The 18320-nt window shown below is 36.4% G+C and overlaps 1 protein-coding gene across 1 annotated transcript in view; it reads left to right on the top strand.

Moving 5' to 3' along the window:
• CNTNAP2 (contactin associated protein 2) overlaps window positions 1–18320 on the top strand; it is a 1013892-nt gene that overhangs the window by 817385 nt on the left and 178187 nt on the right. Inside the window, exon 14 of the mRNA XM_041425209.1 lies at window positions 8818–8974. Within this exon, the coding sequence (XP_041281143.1) occupies window positions 8818–8974 (157 nt within the window). The remainder of the gene's footprint in view (window positions 1–8817; window positions 8975–18320) is intronic.

Raw genomic sequence — 18320 nt, forward strand, 5'->3', positions numbered from 1 at the left:
TTCTGCCTCAAATGTCCTTCCTTAGAAGATGGCTTGGGTTTGGACCTACAACTTTATTCTTTACTGGTCCCAGAATGATGTGTTTTGTGTAGCATAACTTCCTTTATTTCAGTTTGGATATGCTTGATAGTCAAGCTGTTGTAAGACACAGTGCTGAGGCTCATTGTGTCATTTTTTTCCTCATTTGAAATCTATTGCTATGTTATGAAAGTGCATTGTGGTCGTGGTTATACCTGTTTGGGTCATTATTAGTTCCAAAGGATGGAATACCCTTCAGACTTGGCAGTTTGGCAATGGTCTTGCTATCATGAAAACAGGTTAATATCAGTATTCATATGTTAGTGTTAGTTCTGGTTTCAAAACAGTCCAATGCACACCATGTAATTGGAAAAAAAAAAAAAAAAGAAAAAAAAAAATTTTCTTAGTCTGAAATATCAGTGTTATTATCAAGAATTCATGGCTTTCAATACAGCAGTGGAGGAACATGAAACAGAAAAAGTAAAGCTAAATGTTCTGAGGTTCCTCAAGGGTCAGTGGGGAAAGAAAATCAACAGCAGTAGCAGCAGCTGCAGCAGTCTCATCAACAAAAGAAAACCCTTGTGCTTCCCAAAACCAATTTCTGACAGTGCCACAGTCCACGTTCTGTATGAAGTGCCAGATATTAAGTTCACATGGATGAAGAGAAGCCTGAAGTCCTTCTGTCTCTTATAATGGCTTTTTTCTTTCAACTTAAACTACTGCTTGGGGGCAAGGAGTAACATTTGAAAAGGAGAAATACTTGCAAGAGATATGGGACCTCCAAGGAAAGACCATTTGGAGAAAAAGCTTGCATCAGTTCTGCTCACGTTGATTGTAGTTTAATTTACCTTGGGATCTTGTTAGTTTTAGTTAATTAGATAGTAAAATGATGGCATTGGCTCTTAGGGAGTTATATTTAGTTTTATGTAGTCTGTTATTACTGTAAATCAGATAAAATGAAGCAGCAATATATTCTGGGCTGGATGATGTAGGTGCACATAAGAATGTTGCCCATTTTCTTCTCTGTAGGTTAAAGGCACCCATATGTGGGTGTGTGAAGCAAGATCCCAAGAATTATTTAGTTATTTTAAGCTTATTTAAAGAATGTTGTGATGGTCTTCATTATATATTAACAGCAAGGGAATTAATCTAAAAGTAAGACCATGAATACAATTCTGTGATATCACTATCACTGACACAACATTTTACAGAACTTATTTTATCTTTTGGCCTGTTGCCACATAATGTACAGAACACCACCTTACATGATCCTCTCTTCGCTCTGTCTGATCAAATCATTTCACTTTGATTTTACACTAAATTGTACTACTTACAAGAGTAGCCATTTTTGTGCTAACAATCACAATTTCTGAAGTCTGCCAATGGGTCTCTGCCATAAAGTGAGGCTCTGGCAACAGAAAACTTCAAAAGGCATCCCCTCACTGTTGAAATATCATTGATGAGTTCCTAGGCTTTTTTATGTCCTTTTTAAGAAGGTAAATAAACCAGGAGGTTTAGCTGTATTAACCTGCAGAATTTCAAGGCTAATGGCTGCTTGTATGTGTGTATGCTGCTTACCCATCCATGAGGTTTGAGCAAAGATAAGTTTATCAAGTGACCACAAAAAGAGACAGCAAAATCACGGAATCCTCTGACTTATTGTTAGTATGTTCTTCACGAGACCATGAATGGACGTGTGCATTCTGTCACCACCTGGTTGGGCAGACCCCAGGGTGAGCTATAAGTTTGTTGTGGGACTTTCCCAGCTTTGCTGTTGCTGTTCTACTGCAGGTAGTCCTAGCTGTGAAAAGTCTATTCTTTCAGAACATATAGTAAAAATTATAATTGACTGGTTTTTATTGAGTATTTATGTCTGTAAATGCTCTTTTTATTCCACAAATGACACTTAGTTTTTGAAAGTACTTGCTTTTCCCCTTAGCACTACCTCAAGCTAAGACATTTCTTCTTAGGCCTTAAATGATCCAGTGAATTTACAGTACACAATTAATTGCAACATTAGCAAGTTTGGCACACAATGCTGTTAAGGATAGCAGGGACTGTAGTGATTTTATAATGAATTCACTCTAAATCTCAGCAAGTAGTAGCATACAAGGACATCTGACAGCTGCTTTCCCCAGCTAAATCTCACCACTGAGACTCCATTCCAAGAAAAATAACAAGTCAGGCTTGGTTAGTAGTGCTGCAGCTTGGAATACGAGTTTTGACAAGGGAAAAAATCATTTGTACTGTACTAGCTTTTCATGAGCTGGGGCAAGGAGTAAATCTCTCCAATGGCAAAATAAAGCTGTCAGACAGCTTTTTCATAAGATGCCATTGAACATCAATATGACAGTTCTCCCTCCTGATCTTTTTTATAGGTTGCTAATTCTGAAAGAAAAGTCATCTTTGCCTACATATTTGTGGATTCAGACACTGACATTTTAGAAGGAGTTATACTAGAAGAAAAATACAAACTCAATAAAAGGGAGTACCCTCACAGCCTTGCTGAAAAGATGCTTTAGCTAAATATCTGTTTCTAGGAAAAGATACTGTATTTGCTGCTTTATATTTTGAGATTGATATATACATGTATGAAATAAGTTCTCTAAAAAATTAGCAGGCAAATATCCAGGAGCATGAGAATACTTTCATGAACTGAAGAACACGGCAAAGGCCATCAGCCTGAGCCTGAGGCATGGTCATCATTAAGGCAGTAATTTTGTTTCTTAAGCATTTGAATATGTTTCTTTTCTGTCTTCACTGAACACAGATGAGAAAATTTGGGCTTTTCTCAGTTTGACCACTTCATGTGCACCAAAACATAATTGAAGCCTAAGTACAGTGAAGACTGATTGCAGGGGTCTTCTCTTCCAGGATAAGTGGGGAAGCCAGAGCTCCTGATGAGACATCTGAATATCTGATTTTAGTTTCTGATACTGAAGGTCATGGAAGTTCTTCTAGTTTAGGGTTTAAGGAAGTTCTTTTAGTTCTAGGGTAATGGAGATGGTTATCTTTACCTTCACTTTAAAATACACTGCTTTATGGCTGTGGAGGAAAAGGAAAAGGACAGCAATTAATTCTTAATGTGCCCTTTAGAAAACAGTAAATAGAGTGTGTTGTTTTAACATTTACTGAAATTTTGTATGCTTTTCACAAGCATTTTCCAATATTTATCTTTATTTTCTATTAAAATCTTAAGAACATTTCCCTTCACAGATTGCCTTTGAGGTATGGCATAATTCTGAGTATCTTACAAAGCTAAAAAACCAAACAATTCTTTCTAAGGACTGTTGCACTAAAATGCTTTGGCCATGAATTCAGACATCATATCAACTCTTATATTAGCAAGCAAGGCATGTTTCATGTTTCAGAGTTCTCTTTCTGGGTTGCCATTAAATCTTATCTTTTCAGGCAGTTTAAACAGTCTTTGCAAATAAATAGTACTGTCAAATAGACCAACCACTTTAGTGAGCTTATAAAGAAAACAAGTGTTTGAGGCTAGTCTTAGTAAAAGAAAAAAAATCATTTGCTACTAGCACTGTGAAAAAAAAAGTAAGTCAGATGTGAGTGCCTACAAAATGAAAATAATCATAAACAGCAAACTAAAAGTTTCATGTTATTCTTCCATTAAATGCACAAGTAGCTATAAATTAGGTGTTCCTAGTTTCCTGAAGTAGCCAAGGGTACTTCTAGTTTCTTTTCCTTTTGTCGGTAAGTTTTTGAATGTCTGTTTTCTCCCCCAAGTTTCCAGTGTGCTCAAATACCTCATTCATGTTGCTATGAGGGTTTGACTAATCTCAGGTCTTAGTCATTAGAATGGTGACCACTGATGCAAACTCTATTCACAAATACTAAGCACTCCTTATATTTTTCCCAACTGGTTGCAAAAAAAAAAGATTTATCAGCTAACAAAATTAAAGTAGCAGCATAAGAATTGACTTCACTTACCATTCTCATATTAAATTCATGTGTATATGTTTCACAACACATTAGTGAGCAAGAAGTCTTACTAGAAGAAATGGAAAATCAATAAAATATTATTTTAAAAAATAATCTCACTGTAACCATGTATGCAAGAACTCTTATTTTAGAAGGTTCACTCAAAGTCAGTTTCTACACAAGTACTGTCATTGAAATGTGGAAGTGTGACCTGCCAGACTCTTCTGTGAGTTCTGTTTTCTCAATTTGAAATAATTTGGCCCTCTGGGTGATCACAGAAGCTGACAGAGCCTGCTCAAAATCCGCCTGAGTTGTGGGCAGGAGCAGAATCTCTCACAGTTTAGCTTCTCCAGTTGTCAGCATCCACTCTTGCCATGAAACTCCTCAGCTGCTGGGTTTTCAGTCTAGGTGGGCACTTCCCAAGTCATGAGACAGGGGCAGCAAACCTGCAAAGTGTCTACTCAGCTTCATGTTGGTCCTAAACAAGCATGTAATAATAAAGATGAAAAAAAATCAAATCAGCACAAAATAAACCAGGCCAGCAAAGCCTACCCAGCTTTGACACCACTGACTTTAGGAATCCTAAACTGGAACATGTGGAGGTACTTGATGTGTGAGTGACATTAAACTACTTTTGATTATTTTTCCAAAATACTAAGTCTTCAAAAGCTCAGATAAATGGCTTACACTGTTCATTAAGAAGACTTGACCTGAGTGGAATAGATAGTGCTTACGGTGTGAAGAAAAAAGCTGGCAATATGGAGCAAGGTGAAAGCTGTGAAGCGCACAACCATATTAGCATGCTGAACTTTTCAAACAGTGACAAAATTATTCCTCCAGTGTCTGTTTCTTCACTGCAATAGCAGATAGAATTCCTGCACAGGTGTTAATGAACCATGACCTTAAATCAAGTTGACCTTGTGTGAGGCTAAATCTACTGGGTGTTGTAGTGTAGCTGAATGCAAAATGCATGTTTAAAGAAAGTATTTTATTCAACAATAAAAAAATTATACCCAGCTTTCCACATGTGCAAACTGAATTTTATCTTTTTTAAGTATTGTCTTTAATTTCATCATCATGTATTACTCCTGGGAAATAGCTTTCACTTCTACCTATAATTAATTCAGGTGTCCAAATTTGCAGTATGTTTTTGAAAAATGTCTTTGGGCCTATTCTGCCAATAACAATGACTGGATAATTCATTCAAGCTGTTCCATTAAAAAAGATGTAGAAGACTGAGCAAAGGAATATTTTCTGAAAATAATATCATACAAGTACTGTAATTGTTGTTGACATTCCTTAGTATTTAATGGGGATCTATAGTACTAATGGAAACTGGAAAGGACTGGAAAGGACCCATTTAATTCAAAGCTATCCAGTCCTGTAAATGAACAACTAATTTCTTCCAGAGAATAGCTAAATGTAGTTGTTAGACAGGGTCCTCAATAAATAATTTTCACTGGTCTTGCTTTTCAGAGGTTCTGAGCCATAGACTTCCATTTGAAAGAATTCCTAGCCTTTCTTTTTAACCATTTCCTTTGGTTTTAAGGACCATATAGAGGTCAGGGAAATTTCCAGAGCAAATGGAAGAGACATATTTAACTTCTCTAGGTATTTTACATATAAATACAGTTGTCATCATTCTAAGGGTTGTATTTTGAATGGAGTCCTCTGAAAGCAGAGTGCAATGGAGCATCAGTCCACTTAATTTAGTTCCCTGACTTCTCTCAGTATTGCTGTTTCAGTTGCTAGTACTGAACACCTAGAAATAAGAGCCCTAAAATGTTGAAAGTAGCAGAATTTTAATTAATCAATTGCATTTAAAAACAATAAAACCAATTGTTTATATTAAATGCTTGGTAAAATATAAAGTGTACTTTCAAAAGTTATACATTTTGAGACTTCAGCTAAAGTGCACTTTAAAAAGTTATCCATTTTGAGACTGTTCAGCTATATTAGAAATAAATATATTATTGACTAGTAAGAGTTCTGTTCATACTACATTAACTTTTGTTGGGTATGGTTTTATATTAAATGAAATGGTTCACACAAAGATACATTTATGAGATGAAAAAGGAATCACTTTTTTTATGGCACTGTGAGAATACAAATAAGTGATCTGTGAGAATACAGAAAAGCATCCTTAATCTTTACTTTTTCTTGAATATTCTGTACAGGAGGACTTGATAGAAAACATCAATGGCCAGATTCTTTACATGCTTTGTAATAATAACTGCAAATCAGGCCTAATATTGCACAGGGATTTAAATAGGAACCCATATTTTGCAATAATTTTGACCAAAGTCCAGCACTGCAAAGGCATTGAAACCACTGTTAAATGTGTTACACGTAAATGTTAAAGGCTTTTGTGTGTGTGTGTGTGTTACAAGCCTTAGCCCAATATGCCAATGCCAGGCAATCGGAGTCTTGGGTGGTGCTCACAAGACAGCGCTGGGATTATTGGTTGTGCGGGTGTCTAGCAGAACATGTGCTGAATGCAAAACCCTCAAAATCATATATTACCTTCTTGACCTTTCTGAAAATTTTAAACATGCACATTAGTTTCTTCCTAAGTTTGTGTTCCTAAGCCTGAGGGTAGGTCTTTTCTTCAGAATGAAGAATCATGTGGCTTAGACAGTGTGTATAAAAACACACTAATAAACACACCAAACACACTAAAAACAATAGATGTGAAAAACATCTCTGTGTACGCTGGAATACATTCATGGTTTAAAACTGTACACCAATTGTCTTTTAAATGAGTTCAGACGTGCCCCATTTCCGTCTGTCATAGTGGTCCGTGACAGCCATCACTGTAGTCTGTAATTCTGCCATCACTTTCATCTGCTTTAATCATTCTGCCTGTTTCTCAATTTTTGATCTGCTTTTTGACAATTCTAAGTAATTTTTTTTTTCTCATAGTGCTTTAATTAGCAGTCTTGCTTCCCAGTAAATTAATTGCTGACTGAATCATGCAATCCTTCACTTGACAGAAAGGATGTAAACAAAGAGAATTTTGAGCAACAGTCAAAACAGCAGCATTGGTGCCATAGCATAGAAAATAGCTTCAAAGATGAGATAAAAACCCCCTGTAAAATAGGAGTTTCAGACATCATTAATTCTCTAGTTGGATCCTGTATTAATAAAAGCAATTCTGTCATTCCTGTGGAAAGATGACATTTACCCTTAAATGCTTTTTAAATAGTCTTTTGTAATCCAGGGCTACATACTGTCAGAATTGCTAGATTGCATTGCAGTTTGGGAATGTTGCTGCAGCATTCACGTGACACATTCTCTTAACTTGCAGCACGTTGTTCTGTGATAATGGAGTCACAGAAGGTAAAATGCCCAATTCAGAGTCCAGAATAAAGTCATGTTATTCCCACACCCATTGCATTAGCATTTAGGCTGAATGGCCATACAGTGCAGCACAGCAACAGCTAATAAACAGCTTCAGCTACCACTAATTCTTCACATTACTGTATTTTTGTTATCTTATATGGTGGTAATAATTCAAATACATTTTTAAAAGTGTTTTCAGAGAGCTGAGCATTTTTGGGGTTTGCTCCTCTTTAAACATGTGTAGATATTTGGTTGTTCTCTTCATCTCTGGAATTTAATTTTCTTGAGAGTTTGGTGTGAATTACTTTCAACTTCTGTCTGGAATAAGTAACTTTATCGTCTTGATGATCAAATCTAATTGTGAAATGGCTATTTTAAGGATTGTGCCTGTAGTTTTGGGGGAACGTGTAAGATGTGCAAACTAAAAATTATGGAAGTAAAAGATATATTATGTAAGATTTTACTGATAAAATTCATTAACCACTGAATTCCATAGATTAATTTTATTTAATATAAAGTTTCCAGCAGCTGGAGGAGACTTTAAAAGAAAAAGAGACTTTTAAAAAAAATGTATAGCATGCTTTTTCACTTATAGCTGAGCTCAATCATTATTTTTCTGTGTCAAAAATCACTACATACATTGATACTGGTTAAGTTATTAATTTCTGTTTGAAGTTAAGTTCATATTTGAGTGTCTTGCTGAACCAGAGAAATAAAAAATAGTTTTCCAATAAAACCATTTTTTCAAATTAGAAATTAGAGGGGAGGGGGTTTATTTATTTATTTATTTGCAAATAATGTCTTAGTTCAAAAGGATTAGAAATAACCTCAGTGCAGTATTTGAAAATATCCAGTTGCAGACCCAATGCAAAGATATATGATTACATCAAAGTTCAGAACACCTCTGCTAAGGTATTACATTAAAAAATATATATTCTTTTTAAAAAATTGTTAAAATGCTTTTGGAGTTTGATAATATTTCTTTATGCTTTGTTTAGCACCATCTGGAGAGAGCATGATGAGCATGTTTGTTTTCCAATGACAACAGAGTAATTTTCAATTAAAAGTTGTTGTTTAGAAAATAAATAAATAAATAAATAAATAAGAGAAAAAACCCACATTTTCCTGTACAGTATTCAAGTACAAATATTGAAATAATCCATCCAATAGCTTTATATGTGAGTTTGAAATTAATTGAAAATAATGATGCAATCTGCCAACATATTCTCATTATACAGAGTACAATTAAAAAGCTAAACAAAGACCATATAAGATTTTTAAAAATTAATTTCAGTCATTATAAATTGTGTGAATACAGAAAAGAAAACGTGTTCTGTTTACCTGGCAAGGTCCTTTGAATACCTTTAGTAACAATGAATTAATTTGTTTGCCAGCAATGTGGGATGGCTCCGGTTATGTGTTGTTAGCATTTGCATATTAAACATCTGAGCTCAGTTAATGCATTATAGAGCTCTACCTCTTTGATGCATCATAACCTTGCATTTTCATTCCTTGCAGAAGGGAATCCATATACCTGGTGGGTTGGAAAAGCCAATGAGAAGCACTACTATTGGGGCGGATCAGGACCTGGCATTCAAAAATGTGCCTGTGGCATCGAACGCAACTGTACTGATCCCAAGTACTACTGCAACTGTGATGCTGATTATAAGCAATGGTGAGTGCTTTACAAGAAGGCAGGATGAGAATGACCAAATCTCCCGACTTTTACAACAGTGCCATGACTTTGAATATTTTTTTCTATATTTCCTTTTTTATCAAAGAAAAAAGGCAAAATTATATTTGTGATCCCTCCTGCAAAGTGTCGACCCATGCCTGGATTTCCATTTTATTTATGGTGTCAGTGACTGTTAAATATAAGGACAGTATTTATGATTTCCAGCCCACTGAGCTATAGAAAAGAAAGCTAAAATTGCAAAAGCAAGTCCTAAGAGGAAAGACCAGCATTTTGGTTATCCATGCAACTTTGTAAGATTCAGATATACTGCAATACAGAATTAATTTTATCCCTACAGCAACTTCATGGCTTTTTTCCCAGAATTTCTCCTCTTTAAAATGTTGCTTCTGCAACACTTGAATGTGAGTGATATGTATTGAAATCACTTATCTAGTGCCTCCAACTCTCATTATCTGTCTTTCATGAGGAAAAATATGTTAAGGACTAAATACATATTATGGAATGAGGCTCTGTATTTCAGAGGAAGCTACCAGGCTTTGCATGAGATAATTTAATTAATTAAGGCAGAAAAAAGAAATAAACTTGCATCTCTGATATTCCCTATAAACATGAACAGACTGCATAAAGCTCAGCACCACTTTGATTTTGATGAGACCTCTCTGTGGCTTACAACACTTTGTTTGTGCACCTTAATAATTTCTGTCTTTTTTCTCATGACAGGCAGGATTATATTTTACATGGTATGCAATGTTCAGTGATATATTGAAACCATACTTTTATGAACATTTCTCCCATTAATAGCAACCTGTGGGTAATTGAATCAATACTGGCTCATAAACCATTTGAGGTTAATTGAGAAATTCTACAGCTCTTAATGAATGTAGAGGTACAGAACTGTAGTGGTATGTCAGCAACTAAAAAAAGAAAAAAAAAAAAAGAGTAGGAAGAATCATAGAACCACAGAATCACAGAATAGCAGTGTATGAAAGGAACCTCAGAGTTCCTCTAGTTCAACCCATCTGTTCAAGAGGGGTGCCCTATAAACTGCTGCCCAGTACTTTGTCTGGAGATTTTTTTAATAAATCCAAGGATGGACTCTGCAGTTTCCTTGTGCACATTATCTCAGGACTGGACATCATTGGAAAGAATCTGACTCCATCTACTTTGCACCCTTGTCGGACCCAGGACAACCCTCTGGGTGCCCTGGATGGCTCAAAATCCTGGCAGGGGCTCGGAGACCCTGGCAGGAAGCCAAAGACACTGGGGAATTCGATCTCAATCCATGGAGCAAATTGCAAACTTTATATGAAGAATTACAAGTCACAAAAATTTAAGTAGCATAATAGTAGTTGTCACCAGGTGAAAGATGGAATTTTGAAGAATATTACTATAGGGGTCTAGGGGACAAGATGGAGGAATTTGGGCGTTGTCCTGTTCTTCTTCCTTCTTCTTCCTAGCCTCCATCTTCTTGGTGATGGTGGCACTTTAGGATTGGTGTAAACTAGAAAGTCACTGTCTAACACAGGTGATAGGTATTGGATCATAACTGTAAATATCGAATACGTAGTTTATAGTATAAAAGACAATGCCGGCCCCGTGGAAGGACAGTGTGCCTCAGACTGACCTGCTGAACAGACCTTGGCAGGCCAGACAGAAAATGTTTTAGCTAAGAAATAATAAACAACCTTGAGAACTACAGCCAAAGACTTCTGACTCCTTCTTTGACAGCTGGGTTGGGGAAAAGAGACTTTTAATACATCTTGGGGTCATCTTGACCAGAGGAGATCCCGAGACACCCTGTTAGGTATTTATGGACATTGATGACATCCCTCTCAACCTTCACTTCTCCAGCCTGAGCAGCCCCAGCTGCCTTTGCTTCTTTTCATAGGAGAGATGCCCCAGTCCTTCTGTCATCTTAGTGGCCCTTCGTTGGACTCCATCCAGCAATTCCATCTCTCTCTTGTGCTGGGGACCACAGAAATGGACCCAACACTCCAAATGTGGCCTCACTAGTGCTGAGCAGGGGAGAAGGATGGCCTCCCTTGACCTGCTGTCGGAACTTTGCCTAATGCACCCCAGGACACCATTGGCCTGCTTGGACTCAAATGCACATTGCTGGCTCATGTTCACCTTGGTGTCCACCAGAATCCTTAGAGAGATTTCTATCCAGTTACTTCCCAGCTGGATGGTTCCCAGCATATACTGGTGCATGGGGTTGTTTCCCTCAGGTGCAAGGCTTTACACTCTTCACTGTTGAACTTCATATTTCTGTGAGCCCTCTTCTCCAGCTTATGAAGATCCCTCCAGATAGCAGCAGGACCCTGTTTGATGTGATCTGCAAGAATGAAGTATGAAAAACACAAAAACAGAGTAATAAAGGAAACCTTCCAGGCCCTGCAAAAATTGTAGATTAGGATGTGGAAAATCAAATATTGCCACAGACATGGCCACCCTAAGCTTTGACATAGTTAGGATAGTAAGTTGTTAGCTATGATATGGGGTGAACTACAGAACACTGCAGATATAGAGGAGTCTGTTTTAGAGACAGGGTGATCACACATGTTGACAACCTTCAGAAATATAATTATATAGAGAGAATGAAGAATATAAAGTCAGATGACTCAAACTCAATCATAAGCACTAGAGCAGTGTGGCAGGAGGGATGTAGGTTTGGTTCTGTCAAAATGGTAAAAATAAAAGGAAGATATTGTGATAATAATTACAATAATGGTAGAATTAGGAGCACTTACTGTTTTCATTGCCTGAGGCACTGGATGCATATCCATGAATAATAGGGCTCTGTACCATATGTTGACTGTTTTTCTTTACACCAAGGAAAATGTATTTGGAAAATGGCACTGGATTTTTGATCTCTTCTTGAAGATTCCCCAAGAGTCACAGATGATAATTTAAAAAGCAGCACTCACTCAATAATCTTACTGTAACCTCTGCACCCCCTATATACACTGAAATTATGTGGATTCTACTAATAAACAGATTCATATGGTTATTAGATGTAGATCTAAAATAGGCTTATAATTATAAAATATCTACAACTGGACTCAGAACTTCATACAAGAATACATTATTACATATAATATTTCTTTAGATAAGTATCAGAATTTTTTCAGGACAACTACTATTCATTGCAGGACATTTTATGAAAAGCAATTATACTACTGGATATTATATTTTTATCTGTGGTGTGTGTAAATCACAGGAAGAAATGAAAGCTATATTATAGACTTTGAAGACATTTTGTTCAAGATTCATTTTTTCAGTTTGGTTTTGGCAGAATCTAGTCTTTTCCATAGTCATATCTTTTGGGTTTTGGAGTTATTTTGAGGAGTCCTAGTTAGGAATTTTATCTTGCCATGTTCATCAATACCTAAAAAGCAAGTGAGTTCCACAGGAAAGGGGACCTTGATGACTTCAATCATCGGGGCAGAATTCAACCAGGGCATCCAACACACCTGTGCCCAGTTCTGGTGACAGCAAAACAGCTGCTGGTTTGGACAACAGAATATGCAAGAGCTTAGGGTGGGCAGACAAGTCTCAGTTCATATATTAACAAAGCAGCTTGCCGCAGCTTGCCACTATAGCTCACCAGCACAACTTATTTTAGAAGGATTTACAATCCCCTACAAGGGAAGGGCTGAGTAAACACCAAACTGTGGCTGAGAGTTCAGGTGGGACTTCTGCAATAATTGCATACCTTGTCCACAGCTGAGACCACTGCATTTGCTTGTGGTATGCCCACAGTTATGTACTGCACCTGCCCAGGCAGTGCTGGAAAAATTGTTTTGGTGTTTTTTGGGTGGTTGCAGGGTAATATACAGAGGGGAGAAGGCAGTAGCCAGAGCAATAACTATATTAGAAAAGGTAAGGAAGTAAAATAGGAGAAGAAGGCTCTGTAGAAATTGTGAGAATGAAAGGTGAAGAAAAAAAGCAAGATTTAGAAGAGAGATTTTACAAGGAAATTGGGGAGCTGCTGAAGAATCAGTCAGGCTAAATCAGAATGATGTAGGGTAAGTAGAATATTGTCCACTTGCTTTTACTGTAGAAGTTAGAAATTGTGTTAGGAATGAAGAAAGGAATTACAGCCTGATGAATGGTTTCATAGCAAAGGCAGGAGAATGTTTCCCTGGAGATCTGGATTCTAACCCTGCCTCTGGAACCACATTCCTGCATGATGCTTCCTCAGTTTCATAAACCATTTCTTCACAGAACAGTCTGATCCTAATTTTCTGGAAACCCAGTGAGGAAACCCAGAAGTCCACTTTGTGAAAATACCAAACACCAAACATTCACAGCTGCAACCAGAATAAGGAATCACTCTCTGAATGCAGTCATTCAAAGCAAAGCAAAAAAAAAAAAAAAAAACACAAACCATGTAGGCACCTCAGATGGAGCACTAAGTATGAGTGTTTTCAATATTAACATCTTTCAGCCTCAACATCCAATCTGTAGAATGCAAATTATGCCAGCTACTCCCTCATGGTGGTACTGCAAAGATAGGTCGATTTATGAAGCAATCATCTGCCATTCTAATGAGCACTATAAAAAATCCAATGAGAAAACGTGGTCTTTATAGAAAGATTTGAAATAACACATTAGGTATAAAATGGTATCCACATATTGAAGCATAAGAGTAAATTTGGGGAGTAGGCAATGCTAGACTAAATTAGTATTGTCTGCATCCTATACTGAATAATGCTGAAGCCCTCCAGAATAAATAAAAATCGGGGACCAGTCAAGGATTGCGTCATGATGGTAGGAACAGGGGACTAATTAAAGCTCTTTAAGCAGCCTGAAATGCTTTTTGTCAGAAATTTTTTTGGTTTTTCGCTTTTTTAGGTTTTGGGTTTTTTTAACCAAGTATGTAGTAATTCTATGTAAGTACAGAACCATCTGTGTTAATTATGGACTCACTTAGAATGTAACTTTTCCCAGGAATTAGTGTATACCATAGGCTTGGTAAACCTTACATCTATATGGGTTTTCTATTAATGATTTTTAAAATTTCACATCACACCTTGTCTATCTGAATAAAATAGTTGTGTAGGACTATTTAGCACATGCCTGAATGGTAAATAAGCCAAATGGTAAATATGGGCAGGGAATATGACATATGAAATTCAGATTTATGTGTATTTGCATACATGGTCTAGAATAGAACCCGATTCTTTAGAAACTCATGTTGTTGCTGCAAAAGTATTAAGTAGTCATTTTTGTCATGATAAAGAAACAAAAATACAGATGGAAGAGCTTCACCCAGAGTAATCCTGCCAAAATGGTCCTTAGTCCCAAATTATCTATGATTTGTATTCAAAATGAAATTAATTCAGGGTTAAATGGATCAGGTTGTATAAGAAAGGTTAGATTTGCTTGCTAGTAAAGATCATTTTTTAAAGTGTGTGTGGTTGACATTTAAAGTCAGATTGCCCCAATCTTGAGAGAATAAAGGTAGCTTTTATGAGTAGCAAGAAGTTCTCTGGATTGCTGCTAAACAAAATTATAATAAAATTATTAATTTTAGATAAAATGTAATACTTTTTTGAAAAAAAAATTCTTATTTGAATAAAAACAATATTATTAAAATATAAGCAGTTCCTTTTAAAAATGACTGGCATTGTAGAGACGGGCAAATTGTACTAACTAAGTAGCAAACTTCTCTTGCTCAGAGAAGTCACAATAAGTCAGAAGGCTTATAATATGATGCTATTCAAGGATTTACTCAGAAAAGGTGACATAAGAAGCTTTTTCATTTAGCACTTCCTGATGTGAATGCACTTCAGGTTACAAAGTCACTTTGGAACTTTACTTCTGACTACTGGTGTGGTTGCTAATCTTACAAGAACTATTTGTTGGCCCAAAAGATGATCAAAAGGGTTTAAGCAGAATTTTCAGATAAAATTGCTTTGGAGAAATGGGGGAAATCAGTGGAGGGAACCTTATTTATAATCTCACCGTTTGGATATTAAAGTTTCTTTCTCCAGAGCCTGTCAAATTGCTTTATTTTTGTGAGGTGTTTTACAGAACACTCTGCAGGATGCATCCCCCTTCCCTTCACAACTCTTGTCCTACAAAGGAAGTTTCAAAAGAAAGTTTCAGGTCATGGGTAAAGATGACTAAACAATGCTCCGACTGGTGAGTTGTTTGAGTTACAGGAATATGGGTGGATGTTGAAATGCCAGCCTGAAGCTGTGGAAATGACAGTGGGTCATTTGTAGCCAGATTTAACAGGATATTAAAGGCTCCTGGAGCTATAGGTAGACATTAAGGCTTAAGTTTAATAATTACCATCAAAATCATAGAAATTTCAGTTCCTGACTCCCTGAGGCACTTTTGAAAATCCATCTGTCCTTTAACCTTGTGTGCTCTCAGTAACAGAGCTGCTGATGCAGAGAGAGCTGGATAGTTAGAAGACACTGGCTTCTCCTGTCCTTTGTTAGAAGCTGCTAACAATGTCTCTGTATTTCTTTTTCCACTACTTTTCCATCTAGGCAGCAACAGGAGTTTCCACAGAGGGGTTACATGATCAGAAGTGTCTAGGCTACACATTCTTTGTGGAAAACAAAAACCAAAACCAAACTGAGAACTTATTGTTGGCTTTGTGCAGCTACATTTTGTTTAAATTTAATTGCTATTTCTAGCATTATGTAAAGAAATCTCAAATAGGTAAAAGGGATCAAATTTGAATATACCTAAAAGAACTTGAAAGACGATAAAACTGCTATCGAGGAACGCGCATTACTAGAATCATATATATAAATGTGTGTATGTGATATATATATATATATGTGTGTGTGATATATATATGTGTGTGTGTCTATCTGTACATGTATATGCAAACAAAAAATTTCCAATAAAACTAGACAGATTGACTGCATAAAATTCAAGCAATTATATGTGGACACCTCATATTTAAACAGTAACTTGCAAAACAGACATTTTTGATAGAATACATGGGCCTGTGTTTAATAAGGAAGCACACTGGTTTGTATTACAGGAAACCAAAAAAAAAACCAAAGAAAATAAAACAAAACCAAAATAAAACAAAGCAAGACAAAAAACCAAAAAAAACAATTAAAAACCCAAACAAACAGAGAATTATCTAATAAGATTTGTAATGTGCTGCTGTTTTACTTCACATCTTTATCAGATGATTAATCACAATTTCCTAGAAATGTAGGAAACTTTGTAGAATTAGGCCACAGCACTTTGAAAACTTTCATTCAACATTTTTGCATAACTTAAAGGCCATCTTTGAAATGATAGACAAGAAAACACTACAAGTAATTGTATGCAATAATTACATCTCTTAATCAAATAAAATTCAAAATATCAAAACTTTTTTTTAGTTATGCTCAAGGAATGAATTAATTTTGTTGATGAAGACAGGGAAACTTAGCTGACAAATTGCACTATTTCAAGTGGCTGGTTTTCTTGTACTCTTACAAATCCAGACAGGCTTTTTCAGGTCTTTTAGGGTTACCTTGCAGAGTTCCTTTGTACACTGACACTGCCACCCAATGTTATATATTTCCAGTCAGTCAAAATTTAGCAGTTTGACAGTATGAAATGGCACAGAATCAAAATTTACATGAAGAGGGACACTAAAGACAGGAAGTCAAGCATTAAAACCTTAGGAAATATTAGATTTAATACAACTGGTAGTACTTCTTTTCCATATGAATGATATATTTGAGCTGAAACTTTCACCAACAGACAAGCAGATAGCCAGAAGACATGAAGTTCATTCCTTCTAGTTACAATTTGGCCATTAAAACTACTCCAGTAGGGAAAAGGGTCAAATGACTGGGTATTAAATAGGCTGCTCTCTGTTCTATGTTTCACAGCTGTGCTCATCAAATGTAATTGGTATGCAACATTGAAACAGACTTTGCATGCTGAAAAATGTGAAATCTTCCTTAAATTATTTCCATCCTCCTATTTTTATAACCTGGTGTATGTTTTTATTTATAAAAACTATATATACATTGTGTTTGTCCCTTATGCATTCCTCTTTTTTACTTCTTCCACAAGAAAAGGCTGAATTATTTTGTTACTGATAGCGACAAACTAAAAGTTTGAGAGATGGAAATTTTGACGTGGAACTCCTGGTCATGCTACAAATGTGCTGGGTACCACCTTTCAAACTCTCCTTTCCTTGTGCCTTACTACCACCACAGGACTCTCATAACAAAATTCAGGATTTTGTTATGCAAGGCTGTCTACAAACAAAAAAGGACTTTTTTATTCCTCAACGCTGTGCCTTCACTGCCATGAGTGTGTATATAAAACTGATTTGAGTGATTTAAAATTTAATCCAAGGACCAATGAAGGGCATAGCACCTCTTGCACAGTAAGTTTTCAGGCTATTGCTTTTATGTAGCCTTGGAAGGACTTTGCTGTCTGGAATTACCCCTAAAGCTTGTGTTGTGTTTCTTATGAGCTGGCAGCTCTAATCCAGGATCCAGACAAACCTAGGATCCCATAGATTGCTCTTTCTCTTTTAAAGATGTTCCATGCAAGTACTGACAGCAGCCATGGTATGTAGCTCACAGGAAATGACAGATTTCCAGCCTGAGCTGATACAGATTGAGAGGTTTAGAAGTTTCAAGATTCAATGAATCATGAAGCTTTCAAATTTTACTTTGTTTTCTCTCTTTTCTCTTCTGCATTATTCACCTTGGGGTCTTGATTCAGGCCTCGTTTATAGCAAGCTGATCCTCCTTGGACTTTAGCTATCATCCTCCTCACTGGGAGTAAAGAAAACGTTTCCATCTAGTCTTCTGGCTCATGGCAGTGACCAGACATGTGAGGAACAAAGTCTTAACATTCTCCAAATCTGAAAACACAGGAAAATGTGGGCATTGATATGACATGAAATAACTCTTTGGCAACCTGCCTTTTCTTTGTTAAAATACCACTTTCTTACTCAGTCCTGTGTACGATGATTTTTCTTCCTGTAATCAATACAAAACTATGAATGAGGAAACAGGATTCTGTACTGCCTCATGCATCATGAGCAGAGTATTTTACCTTGCTGTAAATGTGAAAATGGTCAAGCTCTAACAACCTCCTAAGGATGACAATGATTCCTATTTGACTTCAGGTTCATTAATTTCTCGGTGCTAGCAGTAATGTACAAACTTAAAGGGGAGAGTGATGACAGGATGTCACCCTGTTTATTAATTTAATCCCTAAATCATTGTCAGACAAAAAGTGAGTGTTCATCCTATTGCCAACCTCACTTCTGAGTGTTGCTGTTCAGGTTTTCTTCTCTTCAGTTCCAGCTAGTCAAAGACAGATGGTGTCA

This window comes from Onychostruthus taczanowskii, unplaced genomic scaffold, assembly GCF_017590055.1.
Source record: "Onychostruthus taczanowskii isolate IOZ18803 unplaced genomic scaffold, ASM1759005v1 scaffold88, whole genome shotgun sequence".
In the NCBI taxonomy this organism is placed as follows: domain Eukaryota; kingdom Metazoa; phylum Chordata; class Aves; order Passeriformes; family Passeridae; genus Onychostruthus; species Onychostruthus taczanowskii.